Source organism: Heterocephalus glaber, unplaced genomic scaffold (genome assembly GCF_053883595.1).
Source record: "Heterocephalus glaber isolate CG9 unplaced genomic scaffold, H.glaber_assembly_v1.0 deba00001564, whole genome shotgun sequence".
Taxonomy (NCBI): domain Eukaryota; kingdom Metazoa; phylum Chordata; class Mammalia; order Rodentia; family Bathyergidae; genus Heterocephalus; species Heterocephalus glaber.
The window spans coordinates 1,061,869-1,082,840 of NW_028258351.1; the positions used below are offsets into that span (position 1 = coordinate 1,061,869).

General features: G+C 40.0%; 1 protein-coding gene and 1 pseudogene across 3 annotated transcripts in view; one reads left to right on the forward strand and one right to left on the reverse strand.

Moving 5' to 3' along the window:
* Window positions 1-15,906, forward strand: part of Prr11 (proline rich 11) — a 28,808-nt gene extending 12,902 nt beyond the window's left edge. The window contains exons 5-10 of one of the 3 annotated variants that reach the window (XM_021248702.2): window positions 1,866-2,123; window positions 3,847-3,945; window positions 4,870-4,982; window positions 8,710-8,769; window positions 8,859-8,963; window positions 12,528-15,906. In XM_021248702.2, the coding sequence (XP_021104361.1) occupies window positions 1,866-2,123; window positions 3,847-3,945; window positions 4,870-4,982; window positions 8,710-8,769; window positions 8,859-8,963; window positions 12,528-12,645 (753 nt within the window). In that variant the 3' untranslated portion in view covers window positions 12,646-15,906. The remainder of the gene's footprint in view (window positions 1-1,865; window positions 2,124-3,846; window positions 3,946-4,869; window positions 4,983-8,709; window positions 8,770-8,858; window positions 8,964-12,527) is intronic. The other 2 variants (XM_004870351.4, XM_021248703.2) reach the window with 2 other exon arrangements.
* On the reverse strand, window positions 7,490-8,390 carry LOC106008206 (large ribosomal subunit protein uL18 pseudogene; annotated as a pseudogene).
* Window positions 15,907-20,972: the final 5,066 nt, after the last annotated feature.

Sequence of the window (20,972 nt, forward strand, 5' to 3'; positions counted from 1 at the left end):
GACAAGAAATCAGAGTGATCAGTTACAAACCAAGGAATGCTGACAACTAGCAGAAGCTGCAAGAGGCAAGGAATCCATTTTCTCTAGCGCCTTGACAGGGACCACAGCTTTGGTAGCACCTTGATTTCAGATTTCCAATCTGAAGCACTGTGAAAAAATAAGTTGTAATTATTTTAAACAACCTAGTTCCTGATAACTTATTAGAGTGGTCACTGAAGATTAATACACCACCTTATTTCCTAGGGTATTGTATTTGTTTCCTGTGGCTGCCGTAATGAACACCACAGACTAGATGGCTTATTCAACAGAAATTTATTCTTTCACAGTTTGCAGGCAGAAGTCTGAAATCAAGGTGTCACCAAGGTTGGTTTCTACTGAAAAGCCTCAATACTTGGCTTCCAGATGGCTGCCACCATTTCCTGTGTTCCCATATGAGCTTTCCTCTTGTGAGAATTATATCATTTCCTCTGACAAGAACACCACTTAAATTGGATTGGTGTCTACCCTAATAGTCTCATTTTAACTAATCACTTCTTTGAAGGCCTTATATGCAAGTATAGTCCCATTTTGAAATGCTAGATGTTAAAATATCAAAATATGAATTCAGGCTGGGCATGGTGGTGTACCTCTGTAATCCCAGCACTCATGAGGCTGAGGCAGGAGGATCAAGTCCAGCCTGGGCTACACAGTGAGTTCAAGTCCAGCCTAGAATATATAGCAAGACCCTGTCTCAAAAAAACAAACAAAAGGGCCAGGGATGTAGCTCAGTGTTTCCGCTGCCTGCCTCGCAGGCACAAGGTCCCGAGTTTGATCCCCGGTACCAAAAAAAAAAAAAAGAGAGGAGCTGGGGATTTAGCTCAGTGGCGCCATACCTGCCTTGCAAGTGCAAGGTCCTGAGTTTGATCCCCGGTACTAACAAAATAAAGAAAAGAAAAAAATATATTTGAATTTGGGAGCATAAGTCAGTTCCAAATGGTCATGTTCCAGCCTGTTGGGCTTTTTAACAGTACCTCAAATGTATACATTCTTGGTTAATTAAGTATTTTTCCCTCTGGAAGGAACTCTTTCTCTAGTCCTCATTTCCCTCTGTAAGTTTCGATGTTTTTTTTTTTTTCTTTTTTCCTTTTTGTGCTACTGGGCATTGAACCCAGGGGCCTTTGCAACTGAGCTGTATCCCTGGCCCTTTTCTCTTTTCTTTCTTTCTAATTTTTTTTTTTTTTTTTGGTACCGGGGATTGAACTTGGGACCTTGCGCTTGCACAGCAGGCAGCAAAACCACTGAGCTAAATCCCCGGCCCTCTTTTTAAATTTTGAGATAGGGTCTCACTAAGTGGCCATGCTGGGCTCAAACTTTAGATCCTCCTGGTTCAGCCTTCCAGAGTGCTAAGATTACAGACAAGTGCCACCAAGTTCATTCTTTTGATTGTCACTCCCCAAGACTCAAGAGCTGTTTGTGTTCAGAGGACACTTCATTGCTCTTACAAAAGCGTTATTTTGTTTGGATTCTATGTTTTGTTTTGGTTTTTGGTATCAGAGATCGAACTCAGGACCTTGTGCTTTCAAGGCAGCCACAGTGCCACTGAGCTAAATCCCCAGCCCTGGATTTTAATGTTTATGCATGTTTAACTTCTATTTTCAAAGTCATAGCCAGGCTCATGTACAAATGAATGAATGAAATGGCAAAAGTTGTGATAATTAAATGAGAAAATATTGTGCACACTTTGGCAGCACATATACTAAATGAGAAAATACTATGAAGCACGTAACACTGCATTCAATGCATGGTACCTTTTATATTGATGACTGTCAGGTATGAGAACCAAATTAACACCTTATTCATTTGCCAAATATAATGTTTTCTTCCAGACCATCACAGAAAAGTCTTGTTCAAACTGTGGTCAACAGCATCACAGGAGTGATAAAGTTACAAATGTATCCGCCTATGCTCTAACCAGCCCTGGAGACTCCCAAGCCATACTTCCGCCCACACTGCCACCACCAACCAGTCTCCTTCCTCCCCCGCCGCCACCTCCTCCACCTCCTCCACCTCCTCCACCTCCTCCTCTTCCACCACCACCGGCTCCTCTGCTGCTCAGAAAAGGCGGTCTCAATAAAGCACTTCAGGTAGGAAATGATGAGTAATGGTGGCCTTCGGTAAGTGTGATATAGGAGAAAAGGTGAAGTGGCCTTTTACAGCTTTGCTGAAGGCTTGGAGAGGAAGGCCGTATTTTGTTCAGATTCCTTATCCTCATTTCATCAATTATTGTGTTTATTTGGAGATGCAGTTTCACTGAATTTCCCAGGCTGGTGTTGAACTGCTGGGCTAAAATAACTGTCCTGCCTCAGCTGCCCACATAGCTGAGACTGCAGGCAGCTGCCACCACACATAAAGGAATGAAACCCTATAATTTAGAAGATTCCTATTGACTATTCAGCATATCTTTTTTTTTTTGGTACCGGGGATCAAACTCAAGACCTTGTCCTTGTGAGGCTGGCATGGTGCCACTGAGCTAAATCCCTGGCCCCTTCAGCATATGTTTTTACCAAAAGAAAGACATCCCTAAGAAACCAAGTTAAGAAAAAAAAAATTACTTCGTGAAGCCAGAACAAAAAGAGTTAGTGGATTCTAATGTCTTAACATCATTGGGCTGGAGAACCAGTATTTGTTACCATTACTTCTGTCAAGGAGATTAGAATATTTGTGAATCGCTAAAATAGGCATGAGTCTTTTAAAATCTGAATATAGTGCCGGGGATTTAGCTCAGTGGTTTGGCCGCCTGCTGTGCAAGTGCAAGGACCTGAGTTCAATCCCCGGTACCAAAAAAAAAAAACAAACCCAACAATAAAATCTGAATATAGTAGTGTACAATTGGTTTAAAATAGCTAAATTAGCATGTTGGTGTGTGCCTGTAATCTCAGCTATTTGGGAGATTAAGGGAGGAGGATTTCAAATTCTTTGCCTATGTGGGCAAGTCACTGAAATCCTGTCTCAAAATGTAAAAGAAGCAGGGAAGGGGGCAGTGTCCATGTTGGGAATATAGCTCAATGATAGAGCATTTGCCACCCAGTATGCATGAAGCCGTGGGTTCAAGTCCCAAAACCAAAAAGAATCCAGAGTCTTTTGTTACATTTGCTGTAATGTGTGCCTCTTTGACTATACTTACTTGCTCTATGGTAACCAAATCATCTTTCTAAGTAATTAAGGGAAGATTTCACATAGATCTGAGTAACTATTTTTAAAATTTATTCAATTTTTTTGGTACCAGGGATTGAACTGAGGACCTTGTATTTGAAAGGCAGGTACGGCACCACTGAGCTAAATCCCCAGCCCAAATCTGAATAACTCTTTCGACTCCTGTGGAGGATGCTTTTTTTTTTGGTTGTTTTGAGACAAGGTCTCATTATGTAGCCCAGGCTGGCCTCAAACTCACAGCAATCCTCCTGCCTCAGCCTCCAGTGTTGGGATTACAGACATGCACCACCACACCCAGCATAGAAGTTACATTCTTGCAGGGAACTAGTCCATCTCTTATTTACTAGCGAGGTCTTCCATTTTGATGAATACTTTTCAGTATCTTTGGGTACTGAAAACAGAATCATTCTTGCTTGAGCGGATTTTGGTTGGCTGTCACTGTAAATAAGGGTTAACTTTTAACTTTGAATATTTATAAGTTATACTTGGGGGCCAGGGATTTAGCTCAGTGGTTCCGCTGCCTGCCCCGCAAGCACAAGGACCCAAGTTTGATCCCCAGTACCAAAAAAAAAAAAAAAAAAGTTACACTTGGATTTATACTTCACCAGATGTCCAGGTTCTAATTTAAATTCTGATTTCTCTGTGTATTTTAAGGCTAAACCTTTAAGAAAAGATGGACCCATGCAGATAACAGTTAAAGACCTATTGACTGTGAAATTAAGGAAGACACAGTGTACTGATGAAAAGTGGAAGGTAAAATGTCATTAACCATTTGCATGGTCTTCCTGCTTTTAATATAGTTGTTCCTTTATGGAAAATAAGCATATAATTTATGTATGGAAGTCAACCCAAATTCAATATTTGATGTTTCATTTTAGTAGTTTTGAATCTCTTCAACAAAATATATAGATGCCCAAATTCATTCTTTTTTTATGAAAAAAATAAAATTTCCTAAGAGAATGACAATAGTTAATACACTATGAATCATCATCAAAGTTGTTACTCAGAGTACAAGAAACAAACCAAAAAGATTCTTACAAAGAAGAAACAAACAGAAAATAACAAAACTTTCTTTTCAGTGAACTAAGGTAAACTAGTAGCATAAAGGAAACATAATAGCATATATATGAAAATATTTTTGAAACAATGGAATATGTAATTTGGGGAAGTGTTTGAATGTCTCCCTACTTCCTATTTATCTCTCTTCTATTTTCCTCTTTATTTGTATATATGTAGGGGCCAGGGATTTAGCTCAGTGGTTCCTCCGCCTGCCTCGCAATCACAAGGTCCTGAGTTCGATCCCTGGTACCAAAAGAAAAAAAAAAAAAAAAACCTCAGTTATTTGTGTATATGTATATATTTCATATATAACAGAAACAATGGGATATTTAAGTTTATGGGTCTGGCTTAATTCACTTAACACATTCTCAAGTTGTACCTGTTTATCTTGCTTTATGATAGTGTAGTATTCCATTGTGTATAAATACATTTTCCTTATTCACTCATGTGTCCAAAATTATTGAAATAGGCAATTTTATCTACCAACCATTAGTCTGAAGAGATAGAGACATACTTTGAAGCTTTGGATTAAAAATCAGATATTTACTGTTTCAGCATATTTAAATTTTGAATGATATTTTAAAATGTTTTTAATAATGTCTCATTTTATGATTAAAGCTTATAACATCACCGAAGGCACGAAATCCACTGGTTACTGTCTCTGATCTGCAGCGTGTTACCCTGAAACCTAACTCCAGAGTGTTATCAACTCGAGTTACAAATGTCTTAATGTAAGAAACTACACACTGTTATTACTTCTACTTAAAAGAATGATTTTTGTTGCTTATTTCTAACTTTAAAAGTCATATATGCTTATTATTGAAATGTATAAAAAAATTGAAATGTACAGAAAAGTTGTTTTTTCTTTTCTGAGGTGAGGTCCAGTTCAGGCTGACCTTGAACTCACTGCATAACACAGGCTGTCCTTGAATGCATGGTGATCCTCATGCCTCAGCCTCCCAAGTGCTGGGATTATAGGTGTGCACCACCACACCCAGCTAAAAATTGTATAGCTAATTTGGCAAACATTTAACTTTGAGCAACTCTTAACTTCTATCTTATTCAGAATCCTATCATTGCATATAACCACTGTTAACATACTCTTTTTTATCCTTCCAGTCTTTTTTCTGGACATATAATACACTATGACTTCTATTTCAAAATGCTGTCTATAGTACAATATCCTATTGATTTAATAACAGGCTTTGTAGCCAGAGGATGTAACTCAGTGGTAGAACTTACATAGCAGGTGTGAGGCCCTGGACTTGATCCTGAGCATTGGAAAAATAAGCAAACAAACAAAAACATTTTATAAGGAAACAAACAAAAACATTTACTGGTGGGGCACACCAGTAATACCAGCACCTGGGAGGCTGAGGCAGGAGGATCACCATGAGTTTGAGACCAGCCTGGGCCACATAGTGAATTCACTTTATCTTAGCCAAAAGGCAAGAAGTAATATATAGGGAGTTCAAGACCAGCCTGGATTATACAGACCCTGCCTCAAAACAACAACAACAACAAAAAACTGTCAAGAATTTTTAGAATAGCCTAATTTTAGAAACAATAAAATATGAAAACTAGTATGTCTAAAAGCAAGGAACTATGGGTGGAGTGTGCCTCTGTATAACCCTATTGTGGATATAGTTACAGCTTTCCCTGTATAATATGTCGTGAACTTTTCTTCATCTTATTAAAAGTTAGCCCAAAGCATCATTTTGACCTCTTTAATATACATAGCTCATTGTATATGAATTTCATTGATACACTCCTATTTTAGGTGGTTTATGATATTTTACATCTGTGACACTTCAGCAAGCACCCTTGTCCATCATATGCATCCAAAGATGTATTCTTACAGATATATTATTGGGTGAAGAATTGTTACTTGGTCAAGTAGGGTGGCACTCATCTGTAGCACCAGCTATTCAGGAGACTAAGGTGGGAGGATCATGAGTTCAAGGCCAGCCTTACCAGTTTAGCGAGACCTTGTCTCAATAAACAAAACAAAGCAGCCAAAGAAAGTATTACTTTGGGCTAGGGATAGAGCTTATTGGAAGAGCACTTGCTTAGCATGCATGAGTCCCTGGTTTTGAGCCCAAGCACTGTCAAGAAAAAACAAAATGCTGGGGATTTAGCTCAGTGGTTCTGCTGCCTGCCTTGCAAGTGCAAGGTCCAGAGTTCGATCCCTGGTACCAAAAAAAAAAATAAAGAAAGAAAAAACCAAAGTATTAGTTATTAAAATGCCTATAAAGTATGTGTTAGTCAGCTTTCTGTCACTGTAACAAAATACCTAAGAAAGTCAATTTAAAGAAGAAAACGTTTACTTTGTCTTATGATTTTATAGGCTCAGTCCATGCTCAGCTGACTTCATTGCTTTTAGGCTTGTATGGTGGAAGGGAGGACCAGAGAAATGCTGCTCACCTCAGGGAAGCCAGGAAAGAGAGAGAGAGACAGGCAGGTAGCAAACAGACACAGACAGACATGAAGGGGGCCAGGTAAAAGATATACCTTTCAAAGACATGCCCCCCAGTAACCACTTCCTCCAACTAGGCCCCACCTCCTAAACACTCATGGATTTATGAACGCGTGAGTGGACAAACAAGTGTGTCCTGTCACCCTCAAGGCCCCACCTCTGAACATTGCTGCGTTTGGGATCAAACTTTCAATATATGAGTCTTTAGGGAATTTTATTTTTCAGTACTAAGCATTGAACCCAGGGCCTTTGCACTGAGCTACATCCCCAGCCTTTTAAATTCTTTTGTTTATTTGAAACAGTCTTGGCTAGTTGCTCTGTTGTCCATGCTGGGCTCAATTTGTAATCCTCCTGCCTCAGCCTCCTAGAGGCTGGGATTACAGGTGTGTGCCACCACACTAATCTGTCTACTTAAACCATAATACAGTATCATTTTATTCTCCTGTCAGCATCTGTTACCTTTTTTGTGTGTATGTGGTACTGGGCATGGAACGCAGGGCCTCATGCATGCTAGGCAAACACTGTACCACTAAACTGCCTGCCCAGCCCATGATGTTTTTTATGTTTTACTTCTAATTTTTTTTCCGGTACCAGGGATAGAACTCAGGACCTTGCGCTTGCCAAGCAGGCACAGTGCCACTGAGCTAAATTCCCAGCCCTTTCCACCTTTCCATGTTATTTTAAAATAAAAAGTAGAACTATTTTCTTTTTTTTTTTTCTGGCTTGATGAATAAGTTTATTGGTTGTCATCTGAAAAATCTTCATAGAAAATTTGGGTTAACTCTCAGCAGCCCACTCCTGAGCTCTGAGGAAGCTTGCCTTTTGAGCTACCCTATCTTTCTTCTGGGCAAGGGACATTTTGGGATGGTTCCACCTCTTCTTTTTAACTTCTCTTCTCGGCTTCTTTTCATAGACTGGATTCTCTTGTATAGCAGCATGAGCTTTCTTATACATCTCCTCCATCATGTCTGGAGTTACATTGTTCTTTATGTACTGAGAGAACTGTTTCTTGTAAGCATCTTCATCTTCTTCCATTAGGTAACGCATATAATCAGCAACGTTCTGACCCATGATGTGCTTCTGATGTACTTCTGCATTGAACTCCTTGCTTTCAGAATCATAACCAGGGAATCGTTTGGTACTGTGAGGGATAGACAAGCCTCCATCCACAGCACCCTTCAGAGCTCCAAAAACTTTATTGCCAGTTGTAGTTCTGGCAAGGCCTGCATCCAAATAGCAGGTGAAGGCACCAGGTTGACCATCAATGCTTTCCACATTGTATTCATCTCCAGTCACCTCCACCTGGCCTTCATAGATCTTATCCATGCCAAACCTATTAAGAAGCCTGCGGGCCAGCAGCAGGCCAGTACAACATGCTGCAGCATAATTTGTTAGGCCAACTTTCACACCATATTTTGGTAGTTCATGTGCATATGCTGCGTAGACTATCATATCCCCTTCAATACGGGCATAAGCAATCTGACAAATGATATCTCTGTTAGTTAGACGAACTATCATCCTGTATTTAGGTGTGTTGTACTTATTTTTGTCTTGGATCACCAAGCATTTCCGAGCATAGTAATCAGTTTTGCCCTCTCGTCTTCTTCTAAACTTCACTTGGTATCTCTTAAAGTAGGCCTTATTCTTGACAACTTTAACAAACCCCCATCCTGTGGAATAAAGATCCACTTACGCGATTCCTCACAGACCTGTAGGCCTAGCAGCGCTACAGGGGGGAAAAGGCTGGGGCTCATGCTCAGGCGCAGTATGTGTAGAACTATATTCTATAGAGCTGGGGATTTAGCTCAGTGGTTCCGGCGCCTGCTGCGCAAGCGCAAGATCCCGATTTCGATTCCCGGTACCCACCCCCCCCAAAAAAAGTAGAGCTACATTCTAGGACGTTGCCTATAATAATGGCTACTTTGTTTAGGAGAAGTGATGAAATGTGGCACGTTCTAATGTTTATGTTTTTATTTTATCAGTACTCCAGGTAAAAGCCAGGTAGATCTTCGGAAGCTTCTTAGAAAAGTCAATGTGGAGAGGTAATAGAGTCTCTGGTCTTTATGTTTTCCAAATCCATTTGAAAAGTAAGCATAAAACACAGCTCCTAATATTTTTAATATTTTTGCAGGAGCCCAGGAGGAACGCCTCTGATCAATAAGGAAAATATGGAAACAGGAACTGGACTTACCCCTGTAATGACCCGGGCCTTGAGGAAAAAATTTCAAGTAAGCCTGTGAGAAAAAAAAATTATTTTTCTTGAAAATTATTTATTTATTTTTAATAAATTTTATTATATCTGATCCCCTCTCCTGCTTACACGCTCTCCCTTCCCTGTGTACAAAATATGTTTCCATATTTTCCCTTCTTTTTTTTTTTCTTGGTACTGGGGATTGAACTCCGGACCTTGGGTTTGTGAGGCAGGCGTGGCACCACTGAGCTAAATCCCCAGCCCATATTATCCCTTCTATTGAAGATAATTTATATAGGGACTAAGGGTATAGCCAGTGGAAAAGTACATGCTTAGCATATGTGAGACCCTGGGTTCAATTTCTAGCAGTGCTAACTAACTAAATAAAACCATTTATTTATTTATTTATTTATTTGGTGTTTTGAGACAGGGTCTCTCTATGTAGTTAAGGCTGGCCTTGAAGTCACTATGTATTCCAGGCTGGCCTTGAACTCACAGTGATCCTCCTGCCTCAGCCTCCTGAGTGCTGGGATTACAGGGATGTGCCACCATACCTGGCAAAACACTTTATTTAGAATCACAATCTAAAGTAGCTTTTTTTTTTTGGTACTGGGTATCGAACTCAGGACCTTGTGCTTGTGAGGCAGGTGCGGTGCCACTGAGCTAAATCCCCAGTCCCTTAAAGTAGCTTTCTTTTTTTTTTTTTTTTTGGTACCGGGGATCGAACTCGGGTCCTCGCACTTGCACAGCAGGTGGCGAAACCACTGAGCTAAATGCCCGGCCCAAATTATCATTATTATCATTAAGAAAGCTACTTTGGGCGAGGGATTTAGCTCTGTGGTTTCACCGCCTGCTGTGCAAGTGTAAGGACCCGAGTTCGATCTCTGGTACCAAAAAACCCAAACAAGCAAAAAATAATAATAAGGATAATTTTATGGCACCTTATGCTTTGCAGAGAACTTTAATAATTAGGCTTCATAAATTCTCCCCTCTCCTTTTTCTTTTTTTTTCCAGCTTTTGAGATAGGGTTTCCAGTGTAGTCCAAGCCAGCCTTGAGCTTGTTATATAGCCCATAGGCCTCAAACTTGTAACCCTCCTGCCTCAGCTTCCCAGAGTGCTGAGATTACAAGTGTATACCACCATGCCTGGCTTAGACTTCATAAAATTCCTTAAGAAAAAGAGAGAAAAGAATTCTATATGATATTGCTGCAATTATCATCTCCATTTTGTCATTGATTGCCTGATTATATCAAATTTTTTTTTTGAGACAGTGTCTGGCTATGTAGTTCAGGTTGGCATTGAACTCACTGTGTAGCCCAGGCTGACTTTGAACTCACAGCGATCCTCCTGCCTCAGCCTCTCAAGTGCTGAGATTACAGGTGTGTACAATCATGCCTGGCGTTCAGTCTTTTTAATAAGTATTTCTTTTTTTTTTTTTTTGGAACCGGGGATCAAACTCGGGACCTTGCACTTTCAAGGCAGTCAGCAGAACCACTGAGCTAAATCCCCGGCCCTTTAATAAGTATTTCTTAAAGACTTCCTTTAAGCTAGCCACTGTGGTAGAGTGCTGTGGTTGTGGTTCGCAAAAGCAGGCACAGATCTGCTGTCTTGGAGCTTCCAGTCTAGTAGGGAAAGTAGACAATGAAATAATCCCATCGTTGTTTCCTTTCGCATTGTACTAAGCCCTATGAAGAAAATGACTAAGGTTTTGTGGGAACCCATAGAAGAACTTGAAGATTAAGAAGGATTTTCTGGGCTGGAGATTTAGCTCAGTGGTTCCACTGCCTGCCCACCAAGCGCAAGGACCCAAGTTCGATCCCCGGTACCAAAAAAGAAGGATTTTCCTGGAAGTGATGGCGCCTGAAGTGAGAGTTGAAAGATGGTTAGACATTAACTGGAAAGGGGTGGGCCCACCATGAATGTCAGTGGGAGAAAGTTCTGAGTGCGATGAACAGTGTGTGTAAGGGTCCCATGCTGAGAGGGATCATAGGCTATTCCAGGAGCCAAGCAGTAAGAGACTGTGGCTGTGACACAGGGAGGAGGGACCCCGGCCCGAACCTGTTTGTTCTGTTCACTCTTCTGATCGCTGCTGTCATTGGACCTGTGAAGAGTGGCCATATTCTGCCTCCCCGGCTAGAGCCCTGGGACCCTAGGCTGCTCGGCTCTTTGACTTGAAATAGTTCCTTCTATTCCTGGACCAGAGACACATCACAGACTCTACTGCCAGCACCCTCCCACCCCAACATTGTCTTCCCTTTGTTCCTCACTTAAAGTGTCTGCCAGGTGTGATGGTGCATACCTATAATCCCAGAACTCTAGGAGGCTAAGACAGGAGGATCACAAGTTCAGGCCTGACCTGGTTAATTCAGTGACTTAGTGAAACCTTGTCTCAAAGAAAAATTTAAAAATTTTCAAGGGGTAATGATATAGCTCAGTGCAAAGCCCCTAGGTTCAATCCGTAGTCCCAATGTCTTTTGCTGGTGTCCCTCTTGGCAATCAGTTTGGTCCTTCTTGACACTCCATGGCCTTCCTTGGATGTGTGACCAAGTTCCTTCCTCCTCTTGCAGCATCCAGCTAGATTCTAACCCCCCATCCCAACATGCCTTGGTGATAGCAAAAATCATGAAAGGCAGGGGGCAAAGGGAAGAGGCCTCCATGAAGGACTCAGCCCCTTGCTTCCTCTCTTTAGCTCTAGGATCCTTGCTGTCTCCGTCCCACCCCATAATTAGCACAATTGGTTGGGAAATATGAGAACAGATAAAAGTACCACATACACAATTTCCACCCAGCCCTTAGGTTTCTTTTTTCCTTTAACTCTGAAGTAACTGTTTGCATTTGGCTATGGATAATGGTAATGTGGCCACAGTGGCTTCATTAAAGAGATTTTTCTTCTCTCTCTCTCTCTTTGTTTTTCCTGCCATGCTAGGATTTGAACCCAGGGCCTTGTGTGTAACAAGGAAGCACTTTTAGCACTGAGTTATTCCTCCAGCTCTCTTTTGCCTGCGTGTGTGGTGCTGACACATTTCAGGCAAGTGCTTTATCACTGAGCTATGTCCCAGCTCCCCCACCCCTCTCGGGGGAGTGTATGTGGTACTCAGGATTGAACCCAGGGTATTTGCACTGAGCTAAGTCCCTACCCTTTTTATCTTTTATTTTGAGACAGGGTCTTGCTAAGTTGCCTGGCCTGGGCTCAAACTAGCAATCCTCCTGCCTCAGTCTCCCAAGTAGCTAGGATTACAGGAATATGCCACCATACCTTCTTTTCTTTTTTTGGTTTTTGTTTTGAGATAAGGTCTTGCTGTGTATTCCAGGCTGGGCTTGAACTTACTATATGTAGCCCATGCTGACTCATACTTGTGACCATCCTCCTGCCTCAGGCTCCTGAGTGCTGGGATTATAGGCCTGTGCCACCACACCCTTCCCCTCATCTCTCTGGAGAGGCTCTAACCAGGAATTTTGGATTACATTAGGAAATCTGGGAAAAGTGATTTTTAGACTCTACACTCTGTGCTATCCTGCAACAACAATAACAACAACAAATAGGGTTCTGTTAATGAGGAATGAGATTTGCGTTGGCCACAAGAACATAATTTTTTTTTTCCTCCATAGCTGGCTCACCCTAGAAGCCCAACTCAAACTCTGCCACTTTCTACAAGCAGCTTTGATGAACAAAACTGATGCCAACTCTGCCAGACTCCATGTAATGATCCATCAAATATACAGATAAAATCAACAAATCTTTTCTTAATATTGAATGTGCTGAAATATACTAATATAATTCCATTTGAAGACTCAGAGTATGTGTGGAACCTGTGCATATTGGGTGTTTTCTAATTTGCAGGATGGTGAAAGAATCAGATGGGAAAATACAGTCTGCAAAGTGGTGTTTACCCTGGAATCACCCAATTTAGGTTACATTGAGGTTGTTGAAATCCAGTTTATATTGTACAGGTGCAATTAGAACTTTAAGAAAAAATGCTGAAGCTGGGTATGGTGGTGCATACCTATAGTTCTAGGTACTCAGGAAGCTAAGACAGAAGCATCATAAATTCAAGGCCAGGCTGTGTAACTTAGTGACACTCTATCTCAAAATAAGTCTGATAATAGTCCGGCATGGTGGCACATGCCTGTAGTCCCAGCTACTTGGGAGGCTGAGGCAGGAAGATCACTTGAGCTGATAAGTTTATGACCAGCATGTGCAACATAGTGAAATCCCTTCTCAAAAACAACAACAGGGGCCAGGGATTTAGCTCAGTAGTGCCGCCACCTGCCTCGAAAGCACAAGGTCCCAAGTTTGATTCCCGGTACCCAAAAAACCCCCCAAAAACAACAAAAAAAGACAATAGTCTGATTCCTATTCATCCTATTTATTCATGCAACTGAAAATACTTTTTTAGGGTGGAGGGTTGAGACAGGGCCTCACTATGTAGTTCAGTCTGGCCTTGAACTTATTGTGTAACCCAAGCTGGCCTCGAACCCTCAGCAATCCTCTTGCATCAGCCTCCTGAGTTCTAGGATTATAGGCACGTGCCACCATGTATGCCAGCCTGAAAAGGCTTTTGTCCCATAAAGCTCATGCATTGCTTGCTACAAATGTGATCTACAAAAAAGACCTCCTAGATTTTATTTGCATAGAAATAAAGTAGACCACTCCTCATCCAAGTATAACTATTTTCCAAAAAATTTGAAGCAAAAGACCCAATGTGATCTTAAAAATGGTAATGTATCATTTCTAGCACCCTGGGTAGGTAGTTCTGTATAACTTGCTGTAGTCCAAGATATTCCTTACTCCTTTTGTTCATGTTAATGCTAGAAATGGAACCCAAAATTTCACATGCTAAGTATGTGCTCTACCACTGAGCTATACCCCAGCCCTTATATTCCCTACTTTTATATTTGCTGTCCAAATGCACATAGCTAAATAAAAATTTCATGAAGACTCCAACATGAACCTTCTATTTCCCACAGCACCCTCCTATATATTTTCTGAAGTCCATGGTAGGTTCAGTGTGAGACCCAGTTCCCTGTTCTCATCAGCTTGTATGTTCGGTAACAATATAAAAATGCACATTTCACTGGATTTTATTCTCTTTACCAGTCTAGACTTGTCAGATTTAGCAAATAAGAATGCAAGATGCCCAACTAAATTTGAATTTCATATTAACAACAGCTAACTTCTAAGTATAAATATGTTGTATGAAATAGCAATAATTTTTTGAGGGATTCCTGGAGATCCAAGCATGGACTTTACCACTGAGCTACTCTCCAAACCTACAGATAATATTTTTTTTAGTAGAAATATGTCCCAAATAGTGAAAGGGGCATATTCACACTGAAGAAGTATTCAGGGCTGGGGTCTAGTTCAGTGGTAGAGTACTTGCCTAGCACATGTATGGTCCTGGGTTTGATTCCCCAACAAGGCCAACTTTTTTGTTATTTATCTGAAATTCATATTTAACTTAGTATCTTATATTTAGCCTAGCAACCTTCTTAGTCATACTCATGCAAAGTTGCTAAGTATTTCTGCTCCCAGTTTTCCAGATGTGTCTACTTGGAAGTAAACTCTACTACAATTTCAACCAAGATCTGGCTCATATGTGTGCTAAGTATTGTAGAAGAAGGGACACAATTAGATTTTTTTTTTTTTTTTGCAAGACCAGGGATCTAACTCAGGACCTTGTCGTTGTGAGGCAGGCATGGCACCACTGAGCTAAATCCCTGGCCCGAGATTAGATTTTTTATTGTTGCTGTTTTGCAGTACTGGGGATCAAACCCAGGGCTTTGCACATGGTAGGCTCATGTTCTACCGCTAGGCTACTTCCCTAGTCCCCTGATCTTCACTGAACTTTCTGTTTTTGGGGGGTACTGGGGATTGAACTTGGGTCCTTGCACTTGCGAGGTGGGTGTCAGAACCACTGAGCTAAATCCCCAACCTTCACTGAACTTTCTAGTCTGACAAGAAGCCACTATATAGATGATATCCTTGAAATATCCTCCAGTTAGCTTACCAGTGACGATGAACCTTTTAGAGCTTCCAGTCATACAAACAGCCCACTGTGGCACGTGTGCTACAGGTTTGCCATGACTGGCTTAGGCTGCAAAGATAATTTAGCAGCTTCTCCAAAATGCCTATATTTCCACAGAAAAATACTGCTTTGAGGTGCCAAATAGAGCGATGTTGGAAAGCAGATCTGGGGACAATATTTAGCATATAAGAGACACACGTGTATGTTTACAACACATTTATGGCTGAAAATGAAATAGTAAAGTAAGAGACATATATGCTTATAGTAGAAGTTGTTTTACTTAAAAACATGATAGCTACTTTAATATTTTTTATGGGGCACTTATGTTTATAATATTAACAAACCATTATGTACTGTACCAATGTAATCTAAATGATTTGACCATTCTTTTGCTTTATTTTGTTTTTTTGTTTGTTTGTTTGTTTTGGGTACCAGGGATCGAACTTGGGACCTGCGCTTGCAAGGCAGGTGGCAGAACCACTGAGCTAAATCCCTGGCATTTATTTTGTCTTTTGTTTTGTTTTGTTGGGGTTTTTTTGGTACTGGGGATCGAACTCGGGTCCTTGCGCTTGCAAGGCAGGCGGCGGAACCACTGAGCTAAATCCCCGGCCCCCTTATTTTGTTTTTTGAGGCAGGGTCTCACTATGTGATTCAGGCTGGCCTTGAACTCAATATGTAGCCCACTTGAGCTTGATGTGGTCCTCCTGCCTCATCCTCCCAAGTGCTAGGATTACAGGCATGCAGCACACCTGGCTAATTTGACCATTCTTGTGGGATAAAGGTTCATAAGAAAAGTGCTATAGAAATCATATATATGAATATTTGCAAAGCTGTTACTGCCATTGTATCAGTATTAAAATGTGTCCTACCTTTTACTAATTTTGAAGATGGATTTTAAAATGTAACATTTACCCTGTAAATGGTATGATCTCATTAAACTGCTACTTATTATATGCTCCCAATGGTTGTTTGTTTTGTGGTGGTAGGGATTGAACCCAGGGCTTTCACACTAAGCTACATCCCCAGTCCATTCTTTTTTCTTTTTTATTTTGAGACAGTGTCTCACTAATTTGCTAAGTTGCCTAGGCAGAGCTCAAACTTGTGATCCTCCTACCTCAGCCTCTCCGAGTACTGGGAATATAGGCCTACAGTGACACATCCAGCTATTTGGAGACTAAATTGCTAACAGAGAATGTAAACAACCAAGGAGCATTTGGTTATATATATATTTTTAAAAATTAATTTTATTGGCACATTTTAGGTATACAGTATAATGACATTCATCATTGGAGATTTGTACCCTTACATACTATATCTTTTCTTTTTTTTTTTTTTTTGGTACCGGAGATCGAACTCGGGTCCTTGCGCTTTCGAGGCAGGTGGTGGATCCACTGAGCTAAATCCCGGCCCGTACATAATATATCTTTATTCTTATTTTTCCCCCTTCCCCTGCCCTCCCTTCAACCCCTCCACCCCTCTCTATTTACAGACTTTGTTTCCATTTTTTCATTTTCTCACATTAATTCCATTCTCTTCTTTCCCCTACTCCTTCCACTTCCCCTTCCCCTTTGCACCCGTTCTTCCTATTTCACATTATCTATTATACATTTTGATCCTTATTACACTTTCAGTTTCTCACACCAGAGAAACAATTCGATATTTACATGTGTGTCCTATTTATTTCACTTAAGAGTATCACTTCAATGTGCATCCATTTAGCTATGAATGGCTCTACTTTCTCATTCTTTAGGGCTCAGTAGTACTCTTTTTTATAAAAAAAACAAAACATTTTCTTTATCCAGTCTCCAGTTGATGGGCACTTGGGCTGTTTCCAAGCTTTAGCTATTACAAACTGTGCTGCTGTAAACATGGGTGCACATATATTGCTGTGGTATAATTGTTTTAATTCTTTTGGGAAGATACCCAATAGGGGAAAAGTTGGGTCAAATGGGATCTCTAGCCCTAGTTCTTTGAAGTATCTCCATATACCCATACCCAATCTCCATACTGATTTCCACAGTGGTTACACCAATCTACACTCCCACCAACAGTGGAGAAGGGTTCCTTTCTCCCCACACCCCTCCCAGCATTTGTTATTGGTTGATTTCATGATAGCAGCCATTCTTTCTGGGGTGAGGTGGAATCTCAGCGTTGTTTTCATTTGCATCTCTCAAATAACCAGTGATGTTGAACATTTTTTCATGTTTATTTGCTATTTCTACTTCTTTAGCATTTGGTTATATTTTGAAATAAAGACTAATGGAAGCTTTGGTTTTTCTTCTCTCTTTCTCTCCCTCCCTCCCTCCCTCTCTCTCTCTCTCTCTCTTTCTTTCTTTCTTCCTCTCTTGACAGGGTCTAACTGTGTAGTTCAGGCTGGCCTTGAACTCATGGCAATCTTCCTGCTTCAGCCTGCTAAGTTCTGAGATTAGAAGAGTGTGCCACCATGCCTGGCTTTGGTTTCTCTTTTCAACCTTTTTTTTTTTTTTTACTAAAAAATAACCCAAAGCCAGGGCTTTAGCTCAGTGGTTCCACCACTTGCCTCACAAGCGCAAGGACCCAAATTTGGTCCATGGTACCAAAAAAAAATAAATAACCCATATAGAAAGCATATAAAACATAGATACATTAACAAATCATAAAGCAAACAATTGTAAACATCAAGAAATAGATATAATGAGTATTCTCAGAAGTTCTGCCTGTTTGCACCCCTCTATCATAGTTCCTTTCCTCCTTAAATAACTACTGAACTGCTCATTACAATAAATAGTTCCTGCCTTTGACATTCTATCCCTAAATGCTATGGTTTATTTTGCTTGCTTTTGAATTCTGCAGAAATAGCATAGTATGGTAAATATATATATTCTTTTGTTTCTGGTTTTCTTCAGCATGTTTTTTTTTTTGACAGACAAGAGCATTTTAATTTCCAAGCTTCTTTTTATTCATCAAGTTTTACTAATGAAGTTTCATTAAGTTTATACATGTTAGGTATACAATATGATGACATTCACCATTGGGAATTTGTATCTTTACATGTTATATCTTGGTAGCATGTTTTTTAAAAAAAAACCGAACAATTTTATTGTATGATGTTATAGATTTTTCTTCTGTGTGAAAATAGTTAATTCATTTATTGTTAATGAATGTTAGAGTTATTTATAGTTTTTAGGTCTTGGGTTGTTCGTTTTTTGGTGTTTTCAGACAGGTTCTCACTATGCAACCCAGGCCAGCCTAAAACTCCTTGTGATCCTCCTCCTCCTCAGCTGAGATTGCAGGTGTGCACCCCCACACCTGGTATTTATTGGCTACCAGACCTGGTATTTATTGTGAATCATGCATGTCATTATAAATATTCCTGAACATGTAGAAGAGTTACCCTAATATAAATAAATGTATATATAAATATATATATACATATTATACATATATAAAAATATATATACACACACCTGGGAGTGGAACTGCTATATTTTATTTTTTCTACTACTATATTTTATTTTTTTTTATTTTTTTGTACCGGGGATCAAACTCGGAACCTTGCACTTGTGAGGCAGGTGGCGGAACCACTGAGCTAAATCCCCAGCCCTACTGCTATATTTTAAAGTATTCCTATCTTTAACTTTTCTAGATACTATCAAGCTGGTTTCCCAAGTGGTTATGCCAATCCACATCCTTTCACTAAAGTCTGAAAATTCGTGTTCCACCTATTTTCTTCAAGAGTGTTTTACCTATTTGTTTTTTCCATATTTCTTAGCTTGGAAATGTAATCATGTGTGTGGTTAATATACTACCAGTAATACATATATACTATTTTTGCTGGATTTACAAGTGAAAAAATTGTTAAAATGATCTTATGTTAGCAAAATCACGTAATGAACATAGCTAATAATCTACATGGTGAGGATCACAATATAATTTATTTGCTTAAGCATGAAGAATTTTTCATTTTCAATGTGGGAGGATTTGGATATGTGGGAGCAAAGAAGGGAAAAACACAAAGAAAACAGACAAAAATAATTTCAAAAATGCATTTAAAAGCCCCTGCTTTTGAAATTCTTGTTAGTAAATTAGAGTTGGTTGTTAAGAATTTATAGAAGCCCAATATAGCTTAGAATAGTATATTAACAACATTGTAGCTGGGCATGGTTGTGCATACCTGTAATTTCAGCACTTGGGAAACTGAGGCAGGAGCATTGCCATGAATTTGAGACCAGCTTGGGCTACATAGTGAACTCTATCTCAAAAAAACCAAATTAACAACACTATATGTGTCAGGCCCTGGGTTCAGTTCCAAACACTGCAAAACAAAACAACACCAGCACTGTGATTTAGGTTCCTACCCTTTCTTTTCTTTTTTTTTTTTTTTCAACTTATTTATTTGTTTGGTTTTTTAGTACCAGGGATTGAACTCGGATCTTTGTGCTTTCGAGGCAGGAGGAGGAACCACTAAGCTAAATCCCAGGCCCCAGGGAACCCTACCCTTTCTTTGAGGACTAAATGAGGTCTCAGAGTAAGTAATCTGTGTTTGGTTATTTTATTGCTATTATTTGATATTCCAAGTAAGAATTCCTTATATTTAAATTATCTAATTCCATTTCTACTTTACTGTTTTTTTGTTTTTTGTTTTGGTACCAGGGATCGAACTCAGGACCTTGTGCTTGCAAGGCAGGCATGGTGCCACTGAGCTAAATCCCCAGCCCATCCATTTCTACTTTAGGGGACTTTTTTTGGTCTTTTTTTTCCACTTTTCTTTTTTGGTACCGGGAATCGAACCCAGGGCCTCGCGCTTGCCGGGCAGGCGCTGTGCCACTGAGCTAAATCCCCGGCCCTCCATTTCTACTTTAAAGCCAATAGCCTGGCATGGTGGAGCATGCCTGTAACTCCAACTACTTGGAGGGTCATGAAGGAAGATCATAAGGTCAAAGCCAACCTAGGCAATTCAGCAAAGTTGTCTCAAAAGAAAAAAGAAAATGGGGTGGGGTGTGGATGTAGCTTAACCATAGAGCACCCCTCGATTCGACCTCCAGTACCACAAAATGAATAAATGAAGCCAAGAGTATTTTAAAAAATGAATTCAGTCTTGGGATGTAACTCAGTGGTAGAGTGCTTGCCTAGATCCTGGGTTAAATCCCTGTCATTGTCAAAACAACAATAATTTAACAATTTCATACTTCCAATCAGTTATATTAAATATTGGGCTAAAATGTTAAAGCTTTTTTTAAAAAAAATCTTTTTGTTTTTGAGATAGGGTATCCTTGTGTACCCCAGGCTGGCCTCAAATTTATAATCCTCATCTCTCAGCCTCTTGAGTGCTGGGATTATAGCCATACACTATGAAGCCCAGTTTCTAAAATTCTTAGAAGACTTTTATTTTATTAAACATATTTTTGGATTTTACTTTTTATTTTAATATTATGTTTTGTGTGTATGTGGGGTTAGGGGTCAAATCCAGAGCACTGCACACGTTAGGGGACCTCTTTATCACTGAGCTACACCCTAAACCCAAGATTTTTCAATATTGAATATTGAAAAAAGAATCCATTGTGAAAAGTTGTAAAATAGAAACATCAAATACAAGAGGATTCCACACAAAAACCTACCCACAGATGTCTATGGCAGAATATCTGTAATTGCCAAAGACTTGGAGGCAACAAAGATGTTCTTCAGATGAATGGATAAGCTGTGGTACATACATACATAATTTTCATCGCTAAAAAGAAATGAGCTCTCAAATCATAAAAACACCTAAACTACAGGGTATTTAGGTGCATATTACCAAGTAAGAGAAGCCAAAAAAAGCTATGTACTGAATGATTCCAAGGGTATGAAAAGGCATAACTATGTAGACCATAAAAGTATTAGTAGTTGCCAGGACTTACGGGCTGAGAGGAGAGATAAATAGGCAAGGCACAGACGATCTGAGTGTGGTACTTGGAACTGAATTCAGGGCGCCCTACTTCTGTGCTACACCCCCAACCCTGCTCCCGTTTTTTGTTTGTTTGTTTGTTTTTTTTGTCAGGGATCGAACTCG